At 43.9% G+C, this 27787-nt stretch overlaps 3 protein-coding genes across 5 annotated transcripts in view; all 3 read left to right on the top strand.

Annotated features, from left to right (window-relative positions):
• Positions 1-16269, top strand: part of LOC147333461 (DELTA-sagatoxin-Srs1a-like) — a 29019-nt gene extending 12750 nt beyond the window's left edge. The window contains exons 1-3 of one of the 3 annotated variants that reach the window (XM_086267640.1): positions 4960-5349; positions 13830-13909; positions 14405-16269. In XM_086267640.1, coding sequence (XP_086123766.1) covers positions 13842-13909; positions 14405-14825 — 489 coding nt within the window. In that variant the 5' untranslated portion in view covers positions 4960-5349; positions 13830-13841 and the 3' untranslated portion in view covers positions 14826-16269. Of the gene's footprint in view, positions 1-4959; positions 5350-13724; positions 13910-14404 lie in introns of those variants that run through there. The other 2 variants (XM_086267632.1, XM_086267626.1) reach the window with 2 other exon arrangements.
• LOC147333447 (E3 ubiquitin-protein ligase TRIM21-like) overlaps positions 1-27787 on the top strand; it is a 525380-nt gene that overhangs the window by 93735 nt on the left and 403858 nt on the right. The gene's annotated exons all lie outside the window — the stretch shown is intronic.
• Positions 23768-27787, top strand: part of LOC147333459 (protein NLRC3-like) — a 59026-nt gene continuing 55006 nt past the window's right edge. Inside the window, exon 1 of the mRNA XM_086267060.1 lies at positions 23768-23813. The gene's annotated coding sequence lies outside the window, so the exon portion shown is untranslated. The remainder of the gene's footprint in view (positions 23814-27787) is intronic.

Raw genomic sequence — 27787 nt, 5'->3', positions numbered from 1 at the left:
GGTAATGTTGATTATGGAGATACATCATCAACGTGTTAGGGTTTGGCTCTTCATGTGTGTAAAAACATTCCAGGCGTTTACGCCCTTCTGTGTGGTAATAGATTACAATCTTAATGTTGAAGTGCTTCTCAAATTTACCGACATCAGAGAATGATACTTGCTGTGTGTCGCATAGCCCTACTTCAGCATGCATCTGTTTAGCTGTAGCAAGTTTTTCATGCTCAGAGGATGATGAGTTTAATGAATGTGCTATGCATAGGGAGAAGCACAAATTGTTGTTTGTGTTGTTTGGTGTGTATAAATGTCTGCCTTTCTTTGAGAGAATCTCATCATAAGGTATGTGCGCCAGTCTTAAGCGAGCCCCACCACTACTGTTCTGAGCTATCGTGACAATAAACTCTAATTCATCATCACCGATAGATTCATCATTACTCTGCATAACTTGTGCAATTTGATCGAGAAACAGCTCCGGATCATACCGATCATCAGCGTTTAAAACAGCCTGAACATCTGAAGCCAGCGAGGGGCCACGCAGGACCACGTTTAGAACACTGCCCTGTTGGGATCCCGCCACAGCTCTGTCTATCACATTGGCTAAGCACTCGTGCACTCACGCCGGCACTTGTTCTGGATGATCGAGACTTATACCTCTAAAATCAAGGCGTTCACGCAATTCACGAGCATTAAAATTAGGTATCTCTCTAATGTGCGACTGAGAGCGACTGCCGGACCCAGACTGCACAACGGGCTCAATTACAGCAGTATCTGTTTGTGAGAAATTTACAATGATTGAGGGGGTGTGTTGTGTTGCAGCATCACCAGCGGAGCCCGGACACGCATGTGTGGTTGAAGTAATAGTAGAAGCGGTAACAGGCTCAATAACAACTGCAGTAGCTGCAGCAGAGGTGACCCGGCTAGAATGTGCATCAGACGCAAAATCACCAGCAGCACAAGCTATATGGTTAGCATCAGTAACAGCAACGGCCCGAGCAACACCTGCTGTACTATCACTATTATTAGCAACAATAGCCCCATCAGCAATAGCAGACGTAGGAACAGTCTGACAAGGATGTGTATCGGATGAGGATGATGCTGCTGCACTACTAAGTCTTGCATGCAAAACTTGGCATTTGTTTACTATTTGCGCAGCCCACTGGTTATAAGCCTCAAAGTCAAACCATTTAGCTCGAGTGGAGGTACCATCATTGTGTTTGAATAATTTACGGGGTGGGTCCATGGTGTGGATTTTAAAAGTCAGCGATTTAAAAGGCGGGTACTAATGAGATCTAATAAACCCCAGGTACTGTTTATTGCCTGCCGGGTACTATTTAGACCACCAGCTATTTCATGCAAGTTGCCCCGTGCTGCTTCTTGATGTTGATTGAGTTTAGTGACTATTTCTTGTAAGCCCTCCTGTACTGCTTGTTGAAACTGGTTGAGTTTAACTGCTATTTCTTGCACATGCCTCTGTACTGCTTGTTGATGTTGGCTGAGTTTAGCATCGATCAAAGATAGGATATCATTTTTTGAAGCTATATGACTCTGTTCAGCAGGCTGAGCATCTGGAAGCTTCATGTAAACATCATACGCCTCTGATATTTGAGAGTCTGTTATGCCATCTTCTTCGAAATCTATGTGTGAATCAACGCTATTTCTGACACATTCTGGGGTGGTGGGTATATGAACTAGATCAAAATCTGATATACTGTACTCAAAAACATCAGAGAAATCGCGAGGTAGCCACTCACTCGGGGGTGTTGCAGGTTCGCTGATGAAGATCGGTTCTGACTCTCCACTGTTGCACAAAGCTCCAGGTTTTTGTTGTTCTGGGAGGTCGATACTGCTTAAACATTCCAAAAACGTCTGGAATCGTACGGTGTCCTGATCATTATGAGGAGGGGTGCTGTTCTGCAGTCTGTGAAGATAGATAGACATGTGTTAAAACATTTTATACATGTACCCATTTCAAACTGAATAAGCATGTCTCCCTCTCTCTCTTTTTATCTAATTTATATATGCCTATGCTTACCTTGTAGTGTGCGTTATTCGGGATGGTCCTGCTTCTCCACACACCCGGTTCTCTGGCGTGGTTCTGTATGTGTAAAACGGTCAGTTTAGAACATTTGTAATTGTTTAAACCCCTTTAAAAAAAAATACACAACTATACATCGCGTTGTATACACACCTGATGTAAGGTTGGGCTCTGTGGTAGCGGTGTCTGAATGTTTTCCTGCTCAGTTTGTTAACCCTGGAACAAATCAAACAAAAACGTTATTACATAATTTAAAACAATCGCTAGTTTAAAACATACATACGTTTAAAAATCCAGTAATGCTGTACACACCTTGTGCCTGTTAGAGGACTAGTTCCAGCTGTAAAAGCGCCCGTTTCTAAAGAAAAGGGTCCTGGGCCGTTCTCCCGAACTCCTAAAAATTAAGCTTTTGTTTTAGGAAAAAAAATAGTTTGAATATCCTATAATATGTTAACATAACACTTTTTAAAAATCCAATAATAGGTTTTGTTTTACTTACCGTTTACGATGTCCATGTTATAAAGAACGATGTTAGTGTTGATGATCGCAAAGAAGATGGTGTGCTCTGCAGCGAATCTTGAGGCGTAAATGGTTCAGGGTATCGGGCTCTGAGCGTGTTTTTTTTATATAGGGTGGGTGTTTCCAAAAAGAAAGGTATGTCTCCAATCAATTTAAATGAGACCCTACAGGGCTTTTGTCTTCTCAAGGAATTACAAAGGAGCCGATACTTCAGACAATAGGCGGGGTCACCACCCGACTGGTACACCTGCCCCATTTACCTTGTCGAGGAATTACAAAAAGAGCCAATACCGGCCACTTTAAACAATAGGTTGGGCCCTTGTTCGCATGGTACTCTCAACAACTAAGTGATACCCGCGGTGGGCTTTTACAATCCTGAACAAATTCAAACAATTAGCCAGCTGTTGAAAAGTTGGAGCGGGTCTGGGCGACTGGTTTTAGAAGTATCACTGTAGCGTTTATTTTCTAAAGGGCTGAATGTTATTTGCGACTATCTGTTGTGTTAAAAACTACTCTGAAACCATGAAACCACTTACAGAAGAAATGGCCCGTTTGATCCGTTTTTAAATAAATAAAATGCTTGCATCGGTGCAAGGTGTGACACCAGAATCACAAAATGAGTGTATTTAAAAGACGATTAGTTTGAAAAGAGCGATACTGGCTGCTTTGGGGGAAAAGGTGACATTGTGTGCAGCGTGTTTTAGAAGTAGCCCCAATAGCATTTATTTTCTAAAGGGCTGAATGTTATTTGCGACCATCTGTTGTGTTAAAAACTACTCTGAAACTATGAAACCCCTTACAGAAGAAATGGCCCGTTTGATCCGTTTTTAAATAAATAAAATGCTTGCATCGGTGCAAGCTGAGACATTGTCAGATTTAGAAAATTAGTGTGATTAAAACACTATTACCAACACTTTTGACTAGAGCACCCCCTCTTTATTAAGTTTTATTAAGGTAAACCTATAAACTCATGTAACCCCTCTGACGCCCTGTGGTGTTTCCACACATGAACACCCATACCCCCCACCACACCTGAACGCGCATGCCCACACGCACGAAACCGGTCAAACCGGTTGTCAAACCGGTTTGGTTGGCCGCCATATTGGACTAGTGCCATCGTATTACTACTCACACCCTGTAAACCGAATGTACAGTCCAAACTTGTACTCAGATTTAACCAGCCATCAGTTTCTGCTGGGCTTTACTCAGACAAACATGCACACACAAACACTGACGTGGATGTTGCTGCTATATACAGTTTTCCTCAGGACAAAGTTGGTCTCCTGTAGCTGCAGCTTATAAAAATCCATGTTATACAGTTTCTTCTGTGTAATAAATATATACATTTTTTTAAAGTATTGAAAGATATAAGTATTTTTCAGATGAGCAGCTGAGACTTATTCCAGGTACCACATGTTTGGACTTGTGATCATGGTTAAATTAACAGAGTCAAAACGCAATGACTCCATCAGCATTTATAAAACACCATAGTGAATGCCCCAGTGTTAGAGGAAATATCCTCAGTTTGTAGCGTTAGTTGGGTTAAAAAACAAACAAAAACCTTGCTTACGAACTTTTGATAGATATAGATTTATTTAGACTTTTGATGTCTCTTCGCTTTCAAAGAGTTCTGTTTTAATTGTAATACCTGAATTAATGTACTTTAATCTAGCCTCTGACACTGTAAATACAATAATAATTAATAAAGATGGAAACTAATAGAAACTAAACAAAAAACTATTTATTTTCAAAAAAAAAAAGAAATGAGCAAATTCATTTCAGTTCAGAGGCACCTGGACTTCCGAGACACACTGAGCATGTGCAAACCGAGACAATGCCAGCCTTTGACATGTTTGAGAAACTAGTCAACAACGGTTGGTAAAACATACTTTTTAGAAAATATTAATCTCGAAGGAAAATCGTTACATCCAAATGGTAAATGAAATGAAAATGAAATAAAAATAAAATAAAAATGAAGAAAGCACAAACAAAGCAGGAAGACGTTGACCTTGTTCAACAGCTGAGAGCTGCACACATGGAAGCTAATGAGAGCAATTCAGATGAGTTAACATCCTTGATTACCAGGATTATGAGAAAAGAACAAAACCGAACATGGATGCACCACTTGTATAGGTTTAATACCCGTAAATAAACGGTTAATCCCACAAATCACTGCAAAATCATAGAAGACATAGAAAACATAGTTTCATGTCAATTCTGGACCCCTCCTCTTGATGCATGGACACTCCCATGAGTCAACTCAGCAGAACTCGATTCCTTTCTTAAAGAAAAAGGTTAGTTAGCTCATGTCCCAGGCAACATCAGGGCGCCTCCTCTGGAGTAGCTCCACTCCGGACCTGTAACCCTGCAATAAAAGACCACGCTACCATTGCCTGGAAAACAAGATCTGGAGGTTAAATCAAACTTCACACTTGCAAACAATTGTAGATCATAAGAGTAATAAAGTATTCAGCATCAAAGTTAAGTATCATGTGCAGGTTTTGTCAGATCATTAAACCACTATTATTGCCATAGTCAGTGACTTTCCTTAAGCAAGTCACTCATGTCATCACTATGAACTCGACAGCAGTCAGATAATGAGCCCAACACTAAAAATGTCACACAATCACTGCACTTCTGCTCTAACATCACTGTCTGTGCTGAATCCTTCACGAGCACTCTTAGAGAGAAACAAACATCAGCAAAACACACGAAGCATCCCGGAGGTCAGTCCTGGATCAACAGATTCCAGAGGTGCTGCAAAAAGGCCATAACGTTAACACTCTGCTGTAAAAGAGGTAATACTGGTTTCAAACACAGTATGTCTCACACTGCATTCACAGTTCCCCTGTAATATTCACATTTTCTCAACAACATAGTGTAATTGCATAACCAACATATAGCCAGTAAACACAGTTTCCTTCACACATAAACACAGTAATCCTGTGAAAAAAACATTAACCAGTTGTGTGTCCTGCTATAAATCACATGATCAAATCACATGATTAACCCCCTGCTGTAGAAAAGAGAATGCAAATGTTAGCGCTGCGCAGGTATATACACATTTTCTCTGTGAGCAATACTCATGAATAATACACCCCTGGTATATTCACAAACACGGAGAAAAATGACAGCTAAAAAGATTACATTTGCAGAGTCGACATAGTCATGTGACCCAGCGTTTCCTCCTGGCCTGCATTTTTACCATTGCAAAAGACACACAGATACATCCGGCCCTCTGCTCTGATAATGTGTAGCTTGCTCATCAGCTTAGAAGTGACCGCAACGCAACCTCACACAGTGTTGGTTGGTTTGCCGCACAAAAGACGCAAATACTTGCACAGTGATAAAGATTTGAATATTTAATTCACGTCTAACATTTGTTTATGGCAATATCCAAAAAGATTTGCGCTGCCGGGAGCGATTATTATTATTTTTTTAATGAATGTGCCGTCTCCCTGTGAGGCAGTCTTGCTTACTCGGGAATCCATGATAATAACACAACCGGTGCCACAGACCACGCCTGCTCCGCACTAATTCACACAAACGCACACAAACACAACAACACAATTTAGGCCTACCATGGGTGATTGTAGCTCAAGAGTTGGCAGTTTGCCTTGTAATTGGAAGGTTGCTGGTTTGAGCCCCGGCTTGGTCGTTGTGTCCTTGGGCAAGACACTTCACCTACCGCCTACTGGTGTTGGCCAGAGGGGCCGATGGCGCAATATGGCAGCCTGGCTTCCAGGACAGCTGTGGCTACAACTGTAGCTGCCTCCACCAGTGTGTGAATGTGAGAGTGAATGAATAGTGGCATTGTAAAGCGCTTTGAGGGTCACGTTTATTTCTACAAATGATTTTCCTTTTGCTTTAGAAAACTCCACCATTGTCCTACACGCAGGTGATTCAATGTCAAATGTTATACTGAATCACATTCGTATTTGACAGTGGGAGGTTCTGTCATTGAACAGGTCTCTGAGACAAAGTTTCTCAGTTTAACTGTTAACAGTTGTCACGGCGGGGTGCGCCGATGTGTGAGGAAGCAGGACCCAAAAGCAGATGATGGACGAGGAGTTGTAAGTTGTAACAGAAAAGTGATCCTTTATTAATGACGGCAGGGGAAAACCAGGAAACCAAAGCAAACTGACAAAAACACTAAGAAACAAAAACACTAAGAGGTACTGAGACCAAAAAACTATAACTATAACTGTGGTGGAAAATAACAGGCAAAGACTATGACTAAGACTACCATAGAATAACGGACGAAAACCATGACTGTGACTGAGGTCAAATAAACAGACGAACCGACAATGACATGCAGAAAACAAAGGGTTTAAATACCTACAAGAGGTGATCAGTGGAAGTGGAGACACATGGGGGGGAACAGCTGACAGACATAACCCTAATGACAGGACCAGGAGGAGTGAAACTAAATACAATGACCAAAGAACACATGACACTGTCAAAATAAAACAGGAAACACTAAAAACTAAACATGACAACACAACTTAACAGACCTAATACGAGATGAATAAATACAAAAACCCCAAAACATGGAAAACCAAGGAACAAGAAACAATAACTGCCCAAACTAAAGCTAGATAAGAAATGACACAAAAACTAATAACATATCAAAAATGAAACAAATACAAAGAGATGCACAGAGCGCTGGGTCAGAGACCCAGCCTGTGACAGAGCCCCCCCCTTAAGGGCGGATTCCAGACGCCCGAAAAAAGAAAAAAACAACAAGAAAACACAACACAAAACCAAAACAACCCCCCCAGGGTGGGCGGAGGGGGACCAGGATGGAGGGCCAGAAACAAAAACCACAAAAAACAAAGAAGCGAGAACACAGAGCAAACACAAAACAAAACCACAACCACCCACCCAGGGCGGGCGGAGGGGGACCAGGACGGAGGGCCGGAAACAAAACCAACAAGGGCACAAGAGTCCGAGACCCAGCAAGAGGAGGGCGACCAGGAACCCGGCAGAACAGGAGCAAACGGCGAAGCAATTCAGGCGGCCGCCCAGTAGGTCGACAGCAAAACAAAACAAAGTTCAAAAGTTCGGGAGGCCGACCAGGAGGCCAACGGTCCAGCAGTCCAAAATCCATGAGTTCCGGGGGCCGACCCGGAGGTCGAGAGCACAGCAGGCCAGAGGTCAAAGGTTCAGTGGGCCGACCCGGAGGCCAACGGTCCAAGAGCCCAGAAAACAGTTCAGGAGGCCGGCCAGGTAGAAGGCACCGGTGGCGACGGAGCAGATCAGGAGGCCGACCGGGCGGGAGGCAGCGACGGCGACGGAGCAGATCAGGAGGCCGACCGGGCGGGAGGCAGCGACGGCGACCGAGCAGGTCAGGAGGCCGGCCGGGCGGGAGGCACTGGTGGCGTAGCAGTTCAGGGGGCCGTCCATGACGGCGGCGTAGTTCAGAGGGCTGTCCATGACGGCAACGACGTCCAGTCATCGGCCGGACAGAACGTGCAGGACGAGCAGGCCGGACAGGATGTGCAGGCCGGACGGGACGAGCAGGACGAGCAGGCCGGACGGGACGAGCAGGACGAGCAGGCCGGACGGGACGTGCAGGACGAGCAGGCCGGACGGGACGAGCAGGACGAGCAGGCCGGACGGGACGTGCAGGCCGGACGGGACGTGCAGGAGCAGACGAAGCTGCAGAGGCTGAGGCCGGACCAGGCGGAGCTGCAGAGGCTGAGGCCGGACCAGGCGGAGCTGCAGAGGCTGAGGCCGGACCAGGCGGACCTGCAGAGGCTGAGGCCGGACCAGGCGGAGCTGCAGAGGCTGAGGCCGGACCAGGCGGACCTGCAGAGGCTGACGCAGCCGGACCAGGCGAGGCTGAAGACACGGAGGCCGCAGCAGACGAAGCACAGGCCGGAACCGCAGCAGACGAAGCACAGGCCGGAGCCGCAGCAGACGAAGCACAGGCTGGAACTGGACCAGGCGAAGCACAGGCTGGAACTGGACCAGGCGAAGCACAGGCTGAAGCTGGGCCAGGCGAAGCACAGGCTGAAGCTGGGCCAGGCGAAGCACAGGCTGAAGCTGGAACAGGCGAAGCACAGGCTGAAGCTAGCACAGGCTGAAGCTGGAACAGGCGTAGCAGAAGCAGAAGGTGGCTGGACGAGCTCCTCGGGCCTGCCAGCAGACGTGGCATGAGGCTGGAGGGGTTCTCCTGAACCCCCAGCTGACGTGGCATGAGGCTGGACGGGCACCTCGGGCCCTCCAGCAGACGAAACTTGAAGCCGGCTGGGTTCAACTGAACCTCCAGCAGACGAAGCATGAAGCTGGCTGGATTCTTCTGAAACTCCAGCAGACGAAGCATGCAGCTGGCTGGATTCTCCTGAACCCAGCCAGCAAACGAAGCATGAAGCTGGCTGGGTTCTCCTGAACCTCCAGCAGACGAAGCATGAAGCTGGCTGGGATCTTCTGAAACTCCAGCAGACGAAGCATGTAGCTGGCTGGATTCTCCTGAACCTCCAGCAAACGAAGCATGAAGCAGGCTGGAGTCTTCTGAACCTCCAGCAGACGAAGCATGAAGCTGGCTGGAGTCTTCTGAACCTCCAGCAGATGAAGCATGAAGCTGGCTGGGTTCTCCTGAACCTCCAGCAGACGAAACATGAGGCTGGCTGGGTTCTCCTGAACCTCCAGCAGACGAAACATGAGGCTGGCTGGGTTCTCCTGAACCTTCAGCAGACGAAGCATGAAGCTGGCTGGGTTCTCCTGAACCTCCAGCAGACGAAACATGAGGCTGGCTGGGTTCTCCTGAACCTCCAGCAGACGAAGCATGAGGCTGGCTGGATTGTTCTGAACCTCCAGCAGACGAAGCATGAAGCTGGCTGGATTCTCCTGAACCTCCAGCAAACGAAACATGAGGCTGGCTGGATTCTCCTGAACTTCCAGCAAACGAAGCATGAAGCTGGCTGGGTTCACCTGAACCTCCAGCAGACGAAACATGAGGCCGGACGGGCTCCCCGGGCCCTCCGACTAACACTGAAATTGGCTGCACCAGCTGTACCTCCGTCTCCGGCTCCAAAACGGCCTGGATAGCAGTCCCACAGCAGCTTAGCTGAGCCTGATGGCTAGCTTTTCCAGGGCAAACAGTCTCTGTATAGCCGGGCTCATTAACCGGAAAAGTAGTGTCAATTTCAACAACTTCCTGAGAGAAAACATGAGGAGCCAAAATGTAATCACTCACTTGCGTTTGTGATACGGAGCGTCGGCGGCGCGCACGCCGCTTTTTCTTAGGAGTGGAAGACGGCGGAGCGATGGGTGGAAGTCCCTGGTAACTCCGAGGTCCCCCGAGAGCCAGTCGAGTTCCCCGGAAAGAGGGCTCGTGCTCCGGAATGAGCCATGGCTTCCACCGGAGCTCCTCCTCCAAGAGAGCGCAGAATATAGACTGGCGCTCGTCGTCGTCCAAGTCTATAGTGTCCGGCGCTTCCTCGCGCTGAACTGTGACAGGAGTATGGCGAGACTGTGATGAGGGCGTGGAAACTGGTGAGCTGAGAGGTGGTGACGCTGCGGCGAATCTCAGCGAGCCGACACGAACACACTCAGGTTCCGGAGGCAGCAATGGAGATGACTGATTGTGGGGTTGTTGTGACTGGTGGGTGCTGGAAGCCATTTCCTGACTCGACAGTTCCTGGGCCTGCAGCATCTCCTTTATCCTCGTAAAGGCATCAACTATGGCAGGTGAGTCCGGGAGCTGGAGAAGGCGGGGATCCCTCTCCATAATAGCTTCAGCAACGTTAATCATTACCAGCTTGCTCTTCAAATCGGGCGCTGTAAAGATGCGGTCGAGGATCGCTTGGATCCGAGCAGTCTCCTCCAGACACTCGGTGAGAGCAGAATCCGCTGGGTCCATGACTGGTCGGTTCGTTCTGTCACGGCAGGGTGCGCCGATGTGTGAGGAAGCAGGACCCAAAAGCAGATGATGGACGAGGAGTTGTAAGTTGTAACAGAAAAGTGATCCTTTATTAATGACGGCAGGGGAAAACCAGGAAACCAAAGCAAACTGACAAAAACACTAAGAAACAAAAACACTAAGAGGTACTGAGACCAAAAAACTATAACTATAACTGTGGTGGAAAATAACAGGCAAAGACTATGACTAAGACTACCATAGAATAACGGACGAAAACCATGACTGTGACTGAGGTCAAATAAACAGACGAACCGACAATGACATGCAGAAAACAAAGGGTTTAAATACCTACAAGAGGTAATCAGTGGAAGTGGAGACACATGGGGGGGAACAGCTGACAGACATAACCCTAATGACAGGACCAGGAGGAGTGAAACTAAATACAATGACCAAAGAACACATGACACTGTCAAAATAAAACAGGAAACACTAAAAACTAAACATGACAACACAACTTAACAGACCTAATACGAGATGAATAAATACAAAACCCCAAAACATGGAAAACCAAGGAACAAGAAACAATAACTGCCCAAACTAAAGCTAGATAAGAAATGACACAAAAACTAATAACATATCAAAAATGAAACAAATACAAAGAGATGCACAGAGCGCTGGGTCAGAGACCCAGCCTGTGATAACAGTATGTTAAACTGGACAGTCACATAAATCAATTATTGACAATGGACAGGAGTGTTGCCATTGTAAAGCACCGCAGAAAATGCATTTCTAATAGAGTAATATAATAGTAGTAAACATTATTTTTGTCACATTTAGATCATTGTACAATAATTTGTTCAAGCACCACTGAAATAAAAGTTCCAAATTTCTCAAATCAAAGCAGTTTGTTTAATTTTAAACTGGCCATTCAATTTAAACCATGTTCAGTTTAAAGTTACCTGGTTGTCAAACTAACCAAATGCAGAGGACAGTGCAGCATAGACGAATTCACTTCCACAGTTTTTGATCTTAGGAATGAACACAACTTTTTATATATTTACACATAAATAATCCTTAGAATTGGTTATTTTTGTTTGGTTGTTGACATTTTAGGTGATGAGCATGTCGGGCCCTTGGGATGGAGTTAATAATTTATAAAGCAAAAGTGAGTCATATTAATGTTTATTTGAAACAATTAAGATGTGTCTAATGTGAAGATGTTGGTTTTCAATTGTTCTGCTGCTTTTGAGCATTTTCTTTGTCTTTTATGTAGTACACGTTTTATGTATGTTTTTTAAAACATTTCTCGGACCCCAGGTAGAGTAGCTACTGTTATTGCATGAGCTAATGCGGATCTTAACAAACTAAACTTGGAAAAAAACTAAAACAAACTAAAGTGGAAAAAGGACAATTTCAAAATTAAAAAATAAATAAATAATAGAACAAAAAATCCAAAATGATGCTGTGTATGTGGTGTATGCTGTACAGTGCAGCGAGGAATGCCCAGACCTCTACGTTGGAGAGAGTTTTTTGCCCACCACAGAAACCTTCCTATGAAGTCCTCTAAGACAGCGGTCTCCAACCTTTTTTGCGCCACGGACCGGTTTGTGCCCGACAATATTTTCAGGGACCGGCCTTTAAGGTGTCGCGGATAAATACAACAAAATAAAACTAGTACTGGTACCGAAAAAAAGAAGATTTATTCATAACCAGAGATGGGCAGTAACGCGTTACGTGTTACTGTAATCCGATTACTTTTTTCAAGTAACGAGTAAAGTAAGGGATTACTATTGCAAAAACGGTAATTAGATTGCCTTTACTTTCCCGTAGGAACGCTGCGTTACTGCGTTACTAAAACCGTGATTTGTTTGCGAGAATGTCTCACGACAGTGACGTAAGCGAGTGCGACGTTCGTGACAACAGCTGTGTGCAGATCAACAGTGGATCACATATTGATTGTGGGAGAGAGTATGAGCGTGCAGCGTTTAAAGCGTGGAAGTACTGACCTTACTTTGAGTTTGATTCCATAAAAAGTGACAAAAACATTAGTGTCCATCGTGCGTGGGAAGAAAACTTCTTTTTACACCGAAAAAACCCCTAAACTTCCGAGCAAGCACCGAGTAGCTACGACATAATGGGAAACTCACAGAGAAACTCGCGGATTCTTCCACTGACCGCAGCACACCTGCAACAGGGTAAACCTCCGCCTACCTCACTCCTGCTTTACAGGTGAAAATAGAGCAACAGGACCGCTGAGTCTTTGACTTTATTTATTTTCTGCTGTGTTTTACTTGCATCTATTTGAAAGAGTGAGTGTAAACACAAAAAATATTTTATTTTGTGTGCTGGAATGTGCAGAAAATAGGTTTAAATATTAAACTAATTTCTTCCAGTCAGAGAATGTTGCATTTAATTAAATGTTTGCTTGATGCATAAAGTTAAAAGATTAAAACTAATAAAACAAGTTTAAAAAAAGAGACTTTTCCATTTGATTACATTTTGTATGATGGATTATGCAGAAAAAGTAGAATTGGGCTGAAAGATCTATCACTTTATCACCTCTTCAGGTTGTAAATCGGGTTTTTAAAAAGTAACTAAGTAATTAATTACTTTTGAAAATAAGTAATCAGTAAAGTAACAGGATTACTTTTTGGGGGAAGTAATCAGTAATTAGTTACTGATTACTTTTTTCAAATAACTTGACCAACACTGTTCATAACACACGTGAAAAGACCCAGGAAAACCGAGTTAACGAAAAAAAATGATAACAAAATAACGCTGAAAACCGATAAAAACCCTGAAAACCATAGATTTCATACCCGAGTCTCTCGCGGCCCGGTACCAAACGACTCACAGACTGGTATCGGTCCGTGGCCCGGGGGTTGGGGCCCGCTGCTCTAAGACACCTCTAAGGTGTGGATGACAATGATGGATGTAGAACTGACCTTTTTATGTAAGATGACAGTTCCAAAGCAAACACACGTGGTCGATGCTGAGAGCGGTCCTGTTGCTGAGGTTGGTGTCATCCTGTAATCTCTTAGGAACTACCTCCAACGCTTCCGTGACTGGGATGCAAGTGAAGAGAGATGTAACATCGTACGAGACCATGGTCTCATCTGCCTCCGTAATGACACGATCATGTCACAGACCCTGCACTCTGCAGCTGTTTTTGTCCCCCTTTAGGACCGTCTGTATGATCCACTCAGTCACCTATAGCATCTCCTAGTTTCTGGCTTCGATTCTCAGCCTGTTGGAAGGCAGCTCTGAACACCACATCCAGAACACCTTGGATTTTGTTGAGACACTATGATTGCATTTGTATTATGTGTATTGTCATTAGCCATGTTCTCACTGATGTATAGATGCTTCCACAGACAGAAATATGTTGTTCTCTCTCTTTTTGTTCTCCAGTTTGCAGACATCATGGGTGCTCATCAGTCCACCATTTATATCACAAACAAGAGCGACCGGTACACCCTTTGTGAGCCCAGGTGAATGCACATTTGTTCTTTAGTGTTACAGTCATGATTTCTAAAGTGGGCAGCATCTTTCTGTTACTGTAAAGCAAATGTCTACACGTTAAATATCTTAACTGCAAGCAATTGAAATCTATTTTTTTCACTTTCTTTTACAAACTCATACATACTGACCTTTCATGCAGGTGAGTGCTGCTGAATAAAAAGTAAGATACATTCACATCAAACCAAGTAGAATCGAGCTCAGCAGCATAACACTTGTGTTTGTGCAAAGAAAGCTGCAACGGAGACAAACACTTAACACATCAGCACTTGAAATTAGAGTCATTTATAGGAAGTTACATGTTTGTCTTTGAAACGTTTTTTACTGTAACTGAGAAGCTGCCTGCACATCGCCTCACAGCTATATGTTTCTTTCTCTAAACAAACTCATCCACCTGCCTCATTAGGAGGAGTATGGATCCTGTTTGAATAAGAATATTAATTCATATTTTTCTCTTTTCTGAACAGTCTGCATCTTGTTAGCGGACTCTGCCAAATCCCATTGCCAGCCAAACTTGAGCCTTCTGAATGTGGCAACACTCTGTTCTCTGGCAGCACCGGGCGTGGATCTGTTGGAGTCTTCACCTACGATCTCTACGATACAGCTGCAAAGAGAGCTGATAAGAAAATAGCCGTCATGTTCTCGGTTCCTTTTGACAAACGCTTGTACTCTAACTGGTGCGCCGTCGGAGTCTTTGGTAGGGAGACAAACTGTGATAGTGCTCTTTATCGTAAGATGTATTACAGTCCTGAGAGAGGGTTTGTCAGAGGAAAAGCTGATGGTCATGATCTGACTCACACAGTTGACGATGTTACTGTTAAATCCAGCATGACAAAATTCAGCGTTGCAACACTGAAAGTTGAAGTACACAACATGGAACAAAATTAATTATGAAAATGGTCAGATTGCTTCACTTTAGCCTCTCAATACCCTACAATATTACTGTAGACTCACCAACACATCAGACTAATTTCTGAGCAGATAATAATAATAAGCAGTTTAATAATAAAATGACACTGAAAACCAAAATCAGTACAGATGCTTGCAGTTGATTTTGGGGTGAAACTCATCCATACACAACAGAACCTGCTCCTGACAGTTTGAGGTTTTAATTTTCTGAGCTGCAGCTGTTTGAATTTGTGAACCAGCTTTATAGTCCAGTAAACTCACAGTTAACCCTAAGTTTACCAAAATGATTCAAAATCCTCTGGAGTTAAAAGCTGTAGTTCTTTAAAAATAGAGTTTTAACATTTTACAAAATAATCTCTAAACTGTGAGGCTGCAATGGGAGATTTCAGGGATTTAATAACCTCTTATTGGTTTTGCTGGTGTTACGGGTTCAAATATTGAGGATGAGAACAAAAACAACTATGGTCCAGAAGAGTTGGACAAACAAATGATTTTAATGAACACACATGTGGGGAGATGAACACTGCACACACCAGCATCGATCTCTGCCCAATGATACACAAGCAGTTGTTTTTATAACATCGGGGTTTTGTTTATGACGCCCCCTCATGCGTCGAACAGATACAACACATGCATAAGTTTCAAAACCACAAATGTTCTGTTGACGACTTTCGACACATTTAAAAGGACATCTTCTCCGTCTCGAGGCTGCTTCCTGTTAATCTTCTAACTCTCGCTTATCTCCTGGAGCAAACTGTCCCTTAGGCAGACACAATTTTGCAGTCACAAGCTTTTGCAAACTATTATTTGAACTCTTACCTAGACATGAGTCTAACTACTGTTTGTGTGTGTGTGTGTCTCGACCTCAAAATGCACTCAGCCTCACCCCGCCCGTTGACGCTTCTGACCTTTTACCAGACAGAGGCTCTCTGTAATATGTGTAATCATCTGAACTAAGAACATGTGTAATCTATTGAATAAATGCTTTTCCAAAATGCCACTGCTCAAAGCTTAATAAAAAGGATAAATGACTAAAGGATAACCTGATATATGTGGTTTGTAAGCGTGTTCTTTAGACAAGAGATGGTCTGGACATAGCGCCAAACAAAGCTTACGACCCTCGATTAATTGACTGAGCTTCAACTCTTTAAATAAGCACAAAATGCAAGGTGTGTAGAAAATGATTATGACTGCACCTGTAATACAAGTTTTAACGTAAGGCCAACCGCTTCAATAAATGCTTTGATGAAATGATAATTAATGATGATGGTTATGAATAATAGCAGTAAAATATTTGTCTAAACTCCACACTGGGAATACTTGCTGAGGAAAAACTGATTATGTGTTTCTGCCTGTGCATTAATTTAGATATGAGGTTTATGGTTTTCTGAGTCCTGAACATGAATAAAGAAATCAGACTTTACTCAAACCCATCTCTGTGCTTTATTCACTATTCATTTTATTCTCGTTCTATTTAACCTGAACGAGCCTCTAAAAAAGGCAACAATCAATGTTTTTATTACCAATCTTCATTTTAAAGCTTAGTTTTTGAATCCTTACAATGTAACTACAGTCCAGCCCATGCAGCAATAATGACTAACCTCGTACTGTCGATGGATTATCTCAGTTGTGCTCCTGAGTAAACATTGGTCCGTTTACAAACAGAGCTGGATTAGCACCAGACAAAGGTCCGAAAAGATGAAAATCAGCATTTGATTATTATTATTATATATCCTGTTTTGTGGATGCACTTTTCTATCTGTCAGTGCTGAAGCAGACATCACTGATCACATGACTCTGAGGGATGTTTCCAGCACCTCGCTGAATCTGAGCCATGAAGATTTAAGGCTCAGCTCTGAAGGCAAAGCAGGTCTGAGCCTGTGTTAGTGAGCTGTACTTAATAAAGTGGCAGCAAGGACTCAGTCAATAATGATCAGAGCCAGCAGGGGGCAGCACAGAGATGCGCTGTCAGAGAAGCAGGCTGACATCAGACTGGTCATATTCCATCATCTATACTGAAATAATCATCAAACACATGCAGAGCAGAAACATGTGGAAACATCTGGAACTCAGTCTCAGTTTTACCCCTCAGAGGTTTACCTCAGTCCTGCTCCTCTGCTTCCTGTTTACAGCGCACATCATGCTGTGTACTGAGAGTCATGTGGTCAAAGTGAGGCCCTGGTACTCTGACAGAGAGCGAGCACAATTATCCTAATGTATATCATCACTACCAGAGAGCATTCAGCTTTCACAGCAGCCAACATCCTGTCACACTGAGCATGTGCAAACACAGCAGCCACCATCCTGTCACACTGAGCATGTGCAAACACAGCAGCCACCATCCTGTCACACTGAGCATGTGCAAACACAGCAGACAACATCCTGTCACACTGAGCATGTGCAAACACAGCAGCCAACATCCTGTCACACTGAGCATGTGCAAACACAGCAGCCAACATCCTGTCACACTGAGCATGTGCAAACACAGCAGCCAACATCCTGTCACACTGAGCATGTGCAAACACAGCAGCCAACATCCTGTCACACTGAGCATGTGCAAACACAGCAGCTAACATCCTGTCACACTGAGCATGTGCAAACACAGCTCTCAGCTTCCATCACTCACAAGCTCCAGCCTCCACTTAAAAGCCCAGAACAAAGCTTGTGACCAACACAGCGCAGACAGAGGTGATGTTCACGCTCTGTTTCTGGGTGGAAAACTCACCTGTGGGCGTGGCTGTTCCTCCCCTACAATCTGTGATGTCACAGCTGCTAAATTAGACTGAAGCCAGACTCAAACAGAAAACAGCCTCAAAGACTCAGAGAGAGCGCTGCTCCATCTCTGGACCGTAATATATGTTCCACCACCACGCTGCAATGCATCCTGGGATAGGGTGGGCCCACCTGTCCTTCAAATCCAGGGAGAAGGAGGACAGGTTTGTGGGAGCCTGGGAGTCTGGACAGCCTTCGTGGCCTCGCTGTGATGTCATGGACCTTCAGAGGAAGCAGAGCCTGAATTGAAACACACCTGCTGACTTCCTGTGTTCTGCTCTGACAGCTGCCATGTGTCACAATGTGGATAATAAAGCCATCAAACTTCACTCAGCTCCAATAACACCATCAGTGTTTGATGTCCAGAGGATTCATCAGATTTAACCATGATAGAAGCAGGAAGTTAAGATGAAGATGATCAACCACCATGTTGTGACTGAAAGACAAAGCTGAAACACACAGATGTGTACAGATGTGTGGAAAACTAAGCAGCCGCTATGTTTGGAGGCTCACTGAAGTCCTCCCAGTTGACAGTAGAAAAGTCTGAGTTTTACTGTGAAAACCACAAACATGTTTAATGAATCATTTTTAGAACTTAGAGAAACTGTTCACGTCCAAGATCTTTCCAAACACCAAATCTATAAACAAGCTTTACATGAAATGAAGCAAACTCAGTTATTATCTGTACAAATACTTTAAGTGTCTCCACAACAATCAGGTACATGTACAATAAGATAGCACACAAATGATTTGTGCCACTACAAAAAATAGTTCCTGTCCACCAGCAGACATTAAGACACATCACAGGCCTGACAACAGGAAGTGTGTCACTCCTAAAAACGACACGCTTAAAAAGCTGAACAGAGTCCAGAGTGTGGAGAACCAATGAGAGCAAATACAGAGAGAAGTGAGAGCAGAGCAGCCAATCGGACGGGTTCAGGGCTGAGGAGGCGGAGCTAAAGCCTGGGGTGGAGCAGAGTGGACTCTACATGATTCAATTCTATTCAATTCAATTCAATTTCTTTATTGTCCCACAAGGGGAAATTAGTTTAGCAGCAGGAGGATAAAAATAAACAGAACAATGCTATAGAATAATAATAACAATAATAATGATAGAAAGTTCAAGGACAATTATTTGCCATTAAGGAGACAAGACGCAGTAGGGATAAAAGAGACCTGGAGTCTTTTAGTCCTCCTCGGAGGTACTCTAAAACGGCGGCTGGAAGGCAACAACTCAAACTCACTGTGAAGTGGGTGGTTCACACAGTTAATAATAGAATGAGCCTTTCTAAGCACATTTCTATTGTAAATGGCCAAAAGTCCATCTTGCCAGCGCCCTGAAATTTTGCTAGGAGTTTTTACCAGAAGTCCCAACCGATTCTTATTCTTCACCGTCAGGTTACCAAACCAGGCAGCGATACAAAAAGACATCACAGATTCGATAAAACTTCTATAAAACAAAGACAACATCTCAGATGAGACATTAAAAGATCTCATTTTCCTTAAAAAGAACAGCCTTTGTTGAACTTTTTTAGTAGTGGCATCAGCATGAGATTCAAAACACAGTTTATGGTCGAGTACCACACCTAGATATTTATAACTCTCAACGATCCCAATATCGGCAGTTTTAATGATAGTGGGTGATGAGCTATAAGAGGACTTCCTAAAATCAATAATCATGTCTTTAGTTTTTGACACGTTAAGTGAGAGGAAGGACTCATCACACCAATCCACAAAATCATCTACAACCTGTCCATGGCCTGACTCGTCCACCACTAGAAGACTGACGATCACTGTGTCGTCAGCAAACTTCAGGATGTGTCTGTTTGTGAGACTGCTGCGACACTCATTCGTGTACAGAATGAACAGAAGGGGAGAGAGGCAGCAACCCTGGGGTGATCCAGTAGAGGAGAGCACATCAGAAAATACATGATTCACCCTCACACATTGTGACCTATTAGTCAGAAAGTCTGTCACCCAGCCGACCAGACTAGTGTCAAGCTTGAAATGATTGTAAAGCCTGTCAGCAAGTAAGAGGGTTGAATTGTATTAAATGCAGATGAAAAGTCAGCAAATAATAATCTTGCGTGGGTGTGGGGGGCCTCAAGATGCTTATACAAGAGATGCAGGAGTGTGACAGCAGCGTCCTCCACACCTCTCCCTGCTCTATAAGCAAACTGGAAGGGGTCAAGATGGTGTTCAACCTGCATTAAAATCTCCTTCTTAATTATCTTCTCAAATGTCTTCATCACTAAAGAAGTCAGAGCCACAGGCCTAAAATCATTCAGTGCCTTAGCAGAACTGCCCTTAGAGAGACTGCAGATGATAAACTTTGACAATAACTTATTGATGAACGTGTGTTTATGTGAGGTCAGATTATAACTGTCCTCGGTCAGCTGTTCAGTCTGTGTTTAGATCTCATGTTAGCGCAAACGTTATTGCGTGTTACCCACAATTCATGTGAAACTTTCACAGTGGAATCATTCACATGTTAGCTGTTGTACTGCTGGACCATTTCTAATGTGCATTTAACTGTATGATCTCTAATCAATGATCCAAATCATTGATTCAACTCATCAAAGCCCCCAAATGGACTTTAAATACTCGATTTGAGACATTTGAAGTCAAATGTGAAGAAATGATTTCTGTCATTACTACAGACAAATATCAAAGCTGAGTTTTTGTCAAAGTACAGGCATGATGAAAAATGTGTATTTCATTGTTTTCCATGTTCTAATAAACACACACATATATAAACATATACACAGTCAGATGTGATGCTTGTAACGGTTCTGTAGTGATTCAATGAGATTCAGTAAATATCCCATGAGTCCATCTTCAGTCTGATTTCCACTTCCTGCTTTGAGCTCTGTGTGTGTCAGCAGGAGCTGCAGGTCTCAGTGTGAGTGCAGTGAGACAATGATCCAGATGTTTGATTCATCATCTGCATGTTGATTTAAGGCAAATCAATGTGATTCATGTGACAGCTGCTGCCACATTAACCCTGTGTTGTCCACACTGAGCTGTGTCGGCTGCAGATGTTCCAGCTGTTTGACATCTGGAAGGACAGAGGGACACTGTTAAGTAGTGGTGCAACGGACCAAAAATCTCATTATTAACTGGAAGTGAAGAATATAGTGACCAGTGTTGTGCAATCCACATTATTTAGTATCTTGTGCAGTGCAAATATGCTTAAAGTGATTTAAGTGATGAAGTGAAAACAAAGTCCAGAATGTCCAGTGTGTGTGTAAGAACTATATGTGTGGGTCAGTACTGTGTGGTGGTGTGCTTGTGATTGAGAGACCGTATCGCCTGCGGGAAGAAGCTCCTCCTCAGTCTCTCTGTGTTGGTCTTCAGGGAGCGGAATCGCTTCCCTGACCTCAGCAGAGAGAACAGTCTGTTGTTGGGATGGCTGAGGTCCTTCACCATCTTCCTGACTGTTCTCTCAGGACTCATGTGATCCCTACATGTGGACCTTTCACACATGGATCCAAGTGCAGATTCAACTCTGCATTACATTTGACTTCAGCTGTTACACTCTTTCATTTTCTAGCTGTGGCACTTCCTGCTTTTTGGATCAGAGAGTTTATCCATGTCCACAAATGTTTGGCTGCATGTTTGTATCATCTATATTTCCAGTCTTCATACAGCCGATATTTCATGTGGACTCCAATCTGCCAGCTGCCATCACGTTTTCAGGGTTCATTCAGTGTTGAAATGTAGGACAAACAGCAGCACATGTTCTCTGAATGTTTGCAGTCATTTTTAAATTAAGCTGATACCACATGAGACATTTTCCACAGTTATTGTCTTTGAACAGAGAATAATAAAGCCATCAAACATATGCAGGCTGTGCAAATACAAACTTCTGTGGTGCATTTGATGACCTGCAGAGGAGAACAAAGTATTTATTTCTACTATTACATTATGTCATTCTGTTTATCTTATTCTATTCTACTTTTTTCTCTTAGTCAAAGGAGCTTGCAAAGAAAAGCGTCTGGACTTCTTTAAGTTACTTGAAGATGTTTCACCTCTCATCCGAGAAGCTTCTTCAGTTCTAAGGTCAAATGGTGGAGAGTCCCAGATATAAACCTAGTGGGAGTAACCCCCACCGAGGAACAAAAGGACCCCCTGATGATCCTCTAATCACCTGAGCCAAGGTGTGAAACTGGGTGTGGGCCCCAATCAGCCAGAGTTTCGGGTGTGTTCATTGTGAAACCTGGCCCCACCTTATCATGCGAATTCCTGAGGTCAGATGGCCCAGGATGTGAGTGGGCGTTAAGGCGTCTGGGGAGGATCTCAAAACTGGATTATAGATGGCAGAGAGTTGGTGTCGTAAACCCCGCCTCTGTTCAAAGATGGTCGCTCACAGTGGACATAGATGGCTTCTTTCACTCGTTTTTTCCTCTTAATTTTTTACTGCTCTTGTACTTTCTCTGAAATAGTGCTGCGCATCCAGATCAAATCCAGGAAACTTCCAGCTGTGATTGGCCTGTGCAGGCTTGTGATCAGATGCTGATTTTAGGAAGCGCTTGATTTTCTTTTGCTTTGTGTCCTCTTGGGATTCAATATCACAGGGCATCACACACTGATTCATCCTCCTCCTCTTCCACCTTCTGCTGGGTCCTGAGGCTAAAGCAGCTGGACTGATGCTCGTGGACATCCATGGGGGAAGAAGCTGCTTGCTGAGATGGATCCACGTCTATCGTTTCATTTAAGATGTCCAGCTAACAGACGTGATGCTGGAATGTCCGCTGGTCCTTAAACGTGTTATTGTGTGGCTGTTTTTGTGCACAGCCTGGATTCGCAGTTTGTGTCGTTGGATTTTCTCACACCGGCTCACAAATGTAGGATTTCGTTTTCAGGTGGTGCTGAAATGAGTCGTAGGGCTTCAGGGTTCAGGATCAGGTCTCAGTGCTGCTGGCTGAACTTTGTCTCATGTTCTGAGTCTTGAATAAAGTCAGTCAGGATTATTTCTTGTGTCCAGTCTTATGAGGACTTTGTGATGTCAGCGAATACTGGCACAGATTCAAGGCAGAGCTCAGAAATCTGAAATATATTTGAGTTATAAATGGAGTTTAGAGAACGAGCTGCTGATGAAGCAGGTTGTGTACAGGAGGTCAAAGGTCAGAGCTCCTGTGGGTCTGAGGGCGGCCTCACGCTGGAGAAGGATGAAGGAGTCTGACCTGAGCCAGTGTTGGACATGAACACATCAGCACTGCTGTCAGTGAGCCTAACGACAGCCGTTAGCATCATTTCAGTGTTTCAGTCATAAAAACACTTCCTGTCACTGTGGTGGTTACAGTGACATCATGCAGTTTGTGCTTTGACCTCCAGAGGGCGACAAATCAGCACAGACAGAGAGCTCCATTCAAACTTTGCTGCCATCAGGAATAATTCTTCAAATATAATCATCAGTGTTTGAGCAGCTATGATATCAGGGACAATCTAGACATGTGTGACAATACTGAACATGTCACATGACACACCTTAAACATCATGTGATCCACTCTCAGTGTTGCGACTTCAATCCACAAATAAAGCTGCTGCCGGCTGAGTTGGTTTGAGCTGTGACTCGTCTGCAATAAGCCAAACTGAGCCCCACTTGTGTTTGTGTATTTATTTCAAAAGAAAAACAACAAACTTTCCGCTTTTATTCAAAGCAAATAGCGCATCTATGAACTTTTATCATTTGAGAACAGGACTGAAAGGTGACGTCAAATGACGTGTAAAAACCCGCTGACTCGACTTCCCCATTGAGAACGCCAGCATCAGGTAAATAACATGTGACCACACCCCCATGCAATCACCCGAGGTGCAGAAAAATCTAAACCTGTGCCACCATAATAAATAAATCATAAACATTCACTTTGGCTCTCACACTCAGTCTGCACTTCATTCATGACTTCAACAGGTTGAAATGAGCTTTGAACAAACATCAGTTTAGTGCTGAAACATTCAAACGCTGCAGGAAGATGAACAACAAAGTGATGACACATGGTTGTGTTTCAAACAGGAAAATCAACAGGAATAAATCACGACCTGCCAGAGGTTTGGGAATTTCCGAGGTTTACGTGAACACAGCACACAGTGTTTCGATGCTCCCGAGTGTCCTCAAACGCCGCATTAGGCTCAAAGTTTACTTTCACTTCCTGAGCTTCGTGGAGTGGAGCTTGTTGTTGGTGTGAAGAAACTGTAAGTTTGCTTCGTTTCCTCCTTTAACAGTTTGTCTTTAGGAACTTTACTGTTTGTTCAGCTCATGTTGGATTTCTTCACACAACAAACTGTGTGTGTTTGTATTTCCGGTCTCTCCGTTAAAGTCAGTGTGTTTTCCGACGAGGCTGAGTGTGTCCGCCATTTTCTCTCTGTGTGTATCATCAGAGTCCGGGAATCAGACCAAACACACTGAATGTGTCCTGAGCTGGACCGGAGACACTCTGAGCTTCGGGTGTTTTTATTTACAGGGACAGCAGGAGACGGAGAGCAGATTTTATAAATGAATATTTTGTATAGATGTGTGTTAGATATAGGTTCAACATGTCGGTCTTAAAAATACTGCGCCACAAACTGCTGGCTCCACCCCAACAGGAAGAAGTGTTACAAAACACACAAAAGTTATTGTTGTTCACTAAAACTAAACTCAGAAGTAAAACTAGATCTGAAAAAACAAGTTAAAATACAAGAAAAAACTGCACAAAAAAATTAAAACTAAATTGTTGATAATGATCAATGAAATGATTTTGGAAAATTCAAAACCTAAGTAACATTTTACAGGAAATGTCCTGCTAGTGCTTTTTAGTTTGGTTAAAAAAAAAAAAACAATGAAAAAAACCAATAAAAATGAAAAACCTGCCTTATTATTCTTTGATAGACACATTTATTTAGATGTTGGATTTCTCCAAGACTGTGAGTCACTGCTTTCAAAGAGGTCAGTGTTTTTATTATAAAATCTGCATTAATCTAAATCAGTCTATTCTCTGACATAGACCTGAATACATAATAAATAAAAAATAAAATCTAAACTGAAAGAAGCAAACTAACCAAAATTAAACAGAATTGAAAACACAAAGTGAAAAAGAATCAGAATCAGAATACTTTATTGATCCCTGGGGGAAATTATTTTTTGTTACAGTGCTCCATTGTAAACCAACGTAAAGACAAGACAGACAATACACTAACTACGAATAGTACAATATATACATATATATACATACATACATAGGTCACTCATTAATAAATAGTTGGAAAAGAAACATGTGTAGCTCTAGCAGCAAACAGTGTGTTAAGTGGATGCGTTGTACAGGGAGATGGCCACAGGCAGGAAAGATTTCCTGTGTCGTTCAGTGGTGCTTTTCGGTAATCTCAGTCTCTCACTGAACGAGCTCCTGTGACTGACCAGCATGTCATGGAGTGGGTGGGAGGTGTTATCCAACATTGTCTTTATCTTGGACAGCATCCGCCTCTCCGACACCACCTTGAGGGAGTCCAGCTCCATCCCCACAACATTGCTGGCCTTACGGATTAGTTTATTAAGTCTGTTGGCATCTGCGACCCTCAGCCTGCTCCCCCAGCATGCAACAGCATAGAGGATCGCACTGGCCACAACAGACTCATAGAAAATCCTCAGCATTTTCTGGCAGATGTTGAAGGACCTCAGTCGCCTCAAAAAATAGAGACAACTCTGGCCCTTCCTGTAAAGTGCTGTGGTGTTTTTAGCCCAGTCCAGTTTATTGTCAATGTGTACTCCAAGGTATTTATAGTCCTCCACAATGTCAACACTGACCCCCTGGATTGAAACAGGGGTCAAGTGTTTCCTGGTCTTCCTGAAGTCCACGATCAGTTCCTTGGTCTTTGCCACGTTGAGCTGCAGATGATTCTGCTCACACCACGTGACAAAGGAGTCGACCACAGCCCGGTACTCTGTCTCATCATCCCTGCTGATGCATCCAACCACTGCAGAGTCATCAGAAAACTTCTGAAGATGGAGGTCTCCGTGCAGTGGCTGAAGTCTGTGGTGTAGAGGGTGAAGAGGAAGGGGGAGAGGACAGTCCCCTGTGGTGCCCCTGTGTTGCTGATCACCTTGTCAGACACACACTGTGGTCTTCCTGTCAGGTAATCAACAATCCAGGACACCAGAGAAGCATCCACCTGCATCGCTGCTAACTTATCACCCAGGAGGGTCGGCCTGATGGTGTTGAAAGCACTGGAAAAGTCAAAAAACATGACCCTCACAGTGCTCGCCGGCTGGTCCAGATGGGTGTAGACACGATTGAGCAGGTAGATGATGGCGTCCTCAGTTCCGAGACGAGGCTGATAAGCGAACTGAAGGGGATCCAGGTGTGGTCTTACTATGGGTCGCAGCTGGTCCAGGATGAGCCTTTCCAGGGTCTTCATGATGTGGGAGGTCAGTGCCACGGGCCTGTAATCCTGGGGGCCACTGGGACGTGGCGTCTTTGGTGCAGGGACGAGGCATGATGTCTTCCACATCACCGGGACCCTCTGCAGACTCAGACTCAGCATAAACAGTTTATGAAAGACTCCACACAGCTGGGGGGCACAGGTCTTGAGGACGAGGGGACTCACTCCGTCTGGTCCAGCAGACTTGCCTGAGTGAAGTCTCCTCATTTGCATCTCAACCTGGTATTGAGTGAAGGTGATGGGTGGGGGGGGGGGTGTCAGGAATCTCACAGGAGGCAACATGTGAAGAGAGAGGCTGGCACAGTGGTGTGGCTCTGGATTCCAGGCTGACTGCAGGTGAGGTTGTGGGGGTGGGAGCAGACACTGTGGTGTCGAATCTATTGAAAAACAGATTCAACTCGTCGGCTCTATTCTCACCTCCCTCAGCTCCCCTGCTGTTGGTTGGCCTGAATCCAGTGATGGTCTTCATGCCCCTCCACACCTCTCTCATGCTGTTCTGCTGGAGTTTCCACTCCAGCTTCCTCCTGTAATTGTCCTTAGCCTCTCTGATCTTGTCCTATAGTAACACCTGGACCTTCCTCACCTCCTCTTTGTTGCCCCCTCTGAAAGCCCTCTTCTTGTTGTTGAGGAGGGCTTTGATGTCCTTAGTCGCTCGTCCACAGAAGGACTGGTAGCTCCCCTTACGATAAGGGTTCAGATCGCGCGAACAGGTGTGAATGAATGTGTGTGTTTAGTTAGTTAGTTTGTTTGCTTGTTTTAATCAATTTTAAATCATGCTTTTTATTTGTTTTTGTTTGTAATGTCTCTGTAAAGCACTTTGAATCACCTTGTTGTTGAATTGTGCTATACAAATAAATTTGCCTTGCCTTGCCTAGTCACCCACGGCTTGTTATTTGGGTAACAATGAACAGTCTGAGCTGGAACAATGGAGTCGGTGCAGAAAGTTATGTAGCCTGTGATACACTCAGTAAGCCCATTGATGAAAAAGAAATGCAAATAAAAGCTAATTAGAAATTACAAAAGTATAACAACTCTGCTGTCTGTGGTTATGTTTCGGGTGGGGGTTAGTACATACAAAGTAAACTGCTTGCTGTAGTTGTGAAGAAAAAACGCTGAAACCAGAGAAATAAAACGTGCGAGGGGAACGATAACGACGATAAGAGTCTCCCGATTGTTTACTCTTGCTGTTCTGTGAACAACATCAGCGTGGTATTAATTGTTTGCTGTTTTCGCAATCGCGTAGCTGTTAGTGCATAGGTGTCAAACTCTGGCCCGCAGGCCAAATTTGGCCCGCAGCCTAATTACATTTGGCCCGCGAAGCCATACCAAATTACTATTAGAGCTGGCCTACTGGTATTATACAGCTAATATATATATTGTTTAGTATTAAGCTTTGCTTGTTCCATATTCAGTTTTTCAGCAAAATGTGTTTGAGTCCATAAGAAAAGATTCATTCTCATATCTGGAGGAAGATTTTTTTTTCAATAAATATTAACGTTAGCCCGCGACTTTGTTCCAGTTTTGAATTTTGGCCCACTGTGTATTTGAGTGGCCCACTGTGTATTTGAGCGCATGAGGACATCACCAGGTAAACTTGCGACATTTTTAAACATTTTGTTGTTCAACAGCATCATGGCTGATGGAGTGTGTTTGAGATAACCTCACAAGTGTCACAGATGACACATTTGGCGTTTTTTTTTTTTTTGCTGGTTTGTCGGTAGCAGCTCCTGAAACGCAAGTCTGCCACACAT

This window comes from Aulonocara sp. 'chitande type north' Nkhata Bay, linkage group LG3 (assembly GCF_057382095.1).
Source record: "Aulonocara sp. 'chitande type north' Nkhata Bay isolate Kocher_YH1m ecotype deep benthic linkage group LG3, A_spYH_male_GT1.1, whole genome shotgun sequence".
Classification (NCBI taxonomy): Eukaryota; Metazoa; Chordata; class Actinopteri; order Cichliformes; family Cichlidae; genus Aulonocara; species Aulonocara sp. 'chitande type north' Nkhata Bay.
The sequence above is the reverse complement of the archived record's forward strand: the minus strand, read 5'-3'. Positions and strand labels throughout refer to the sequence as shown.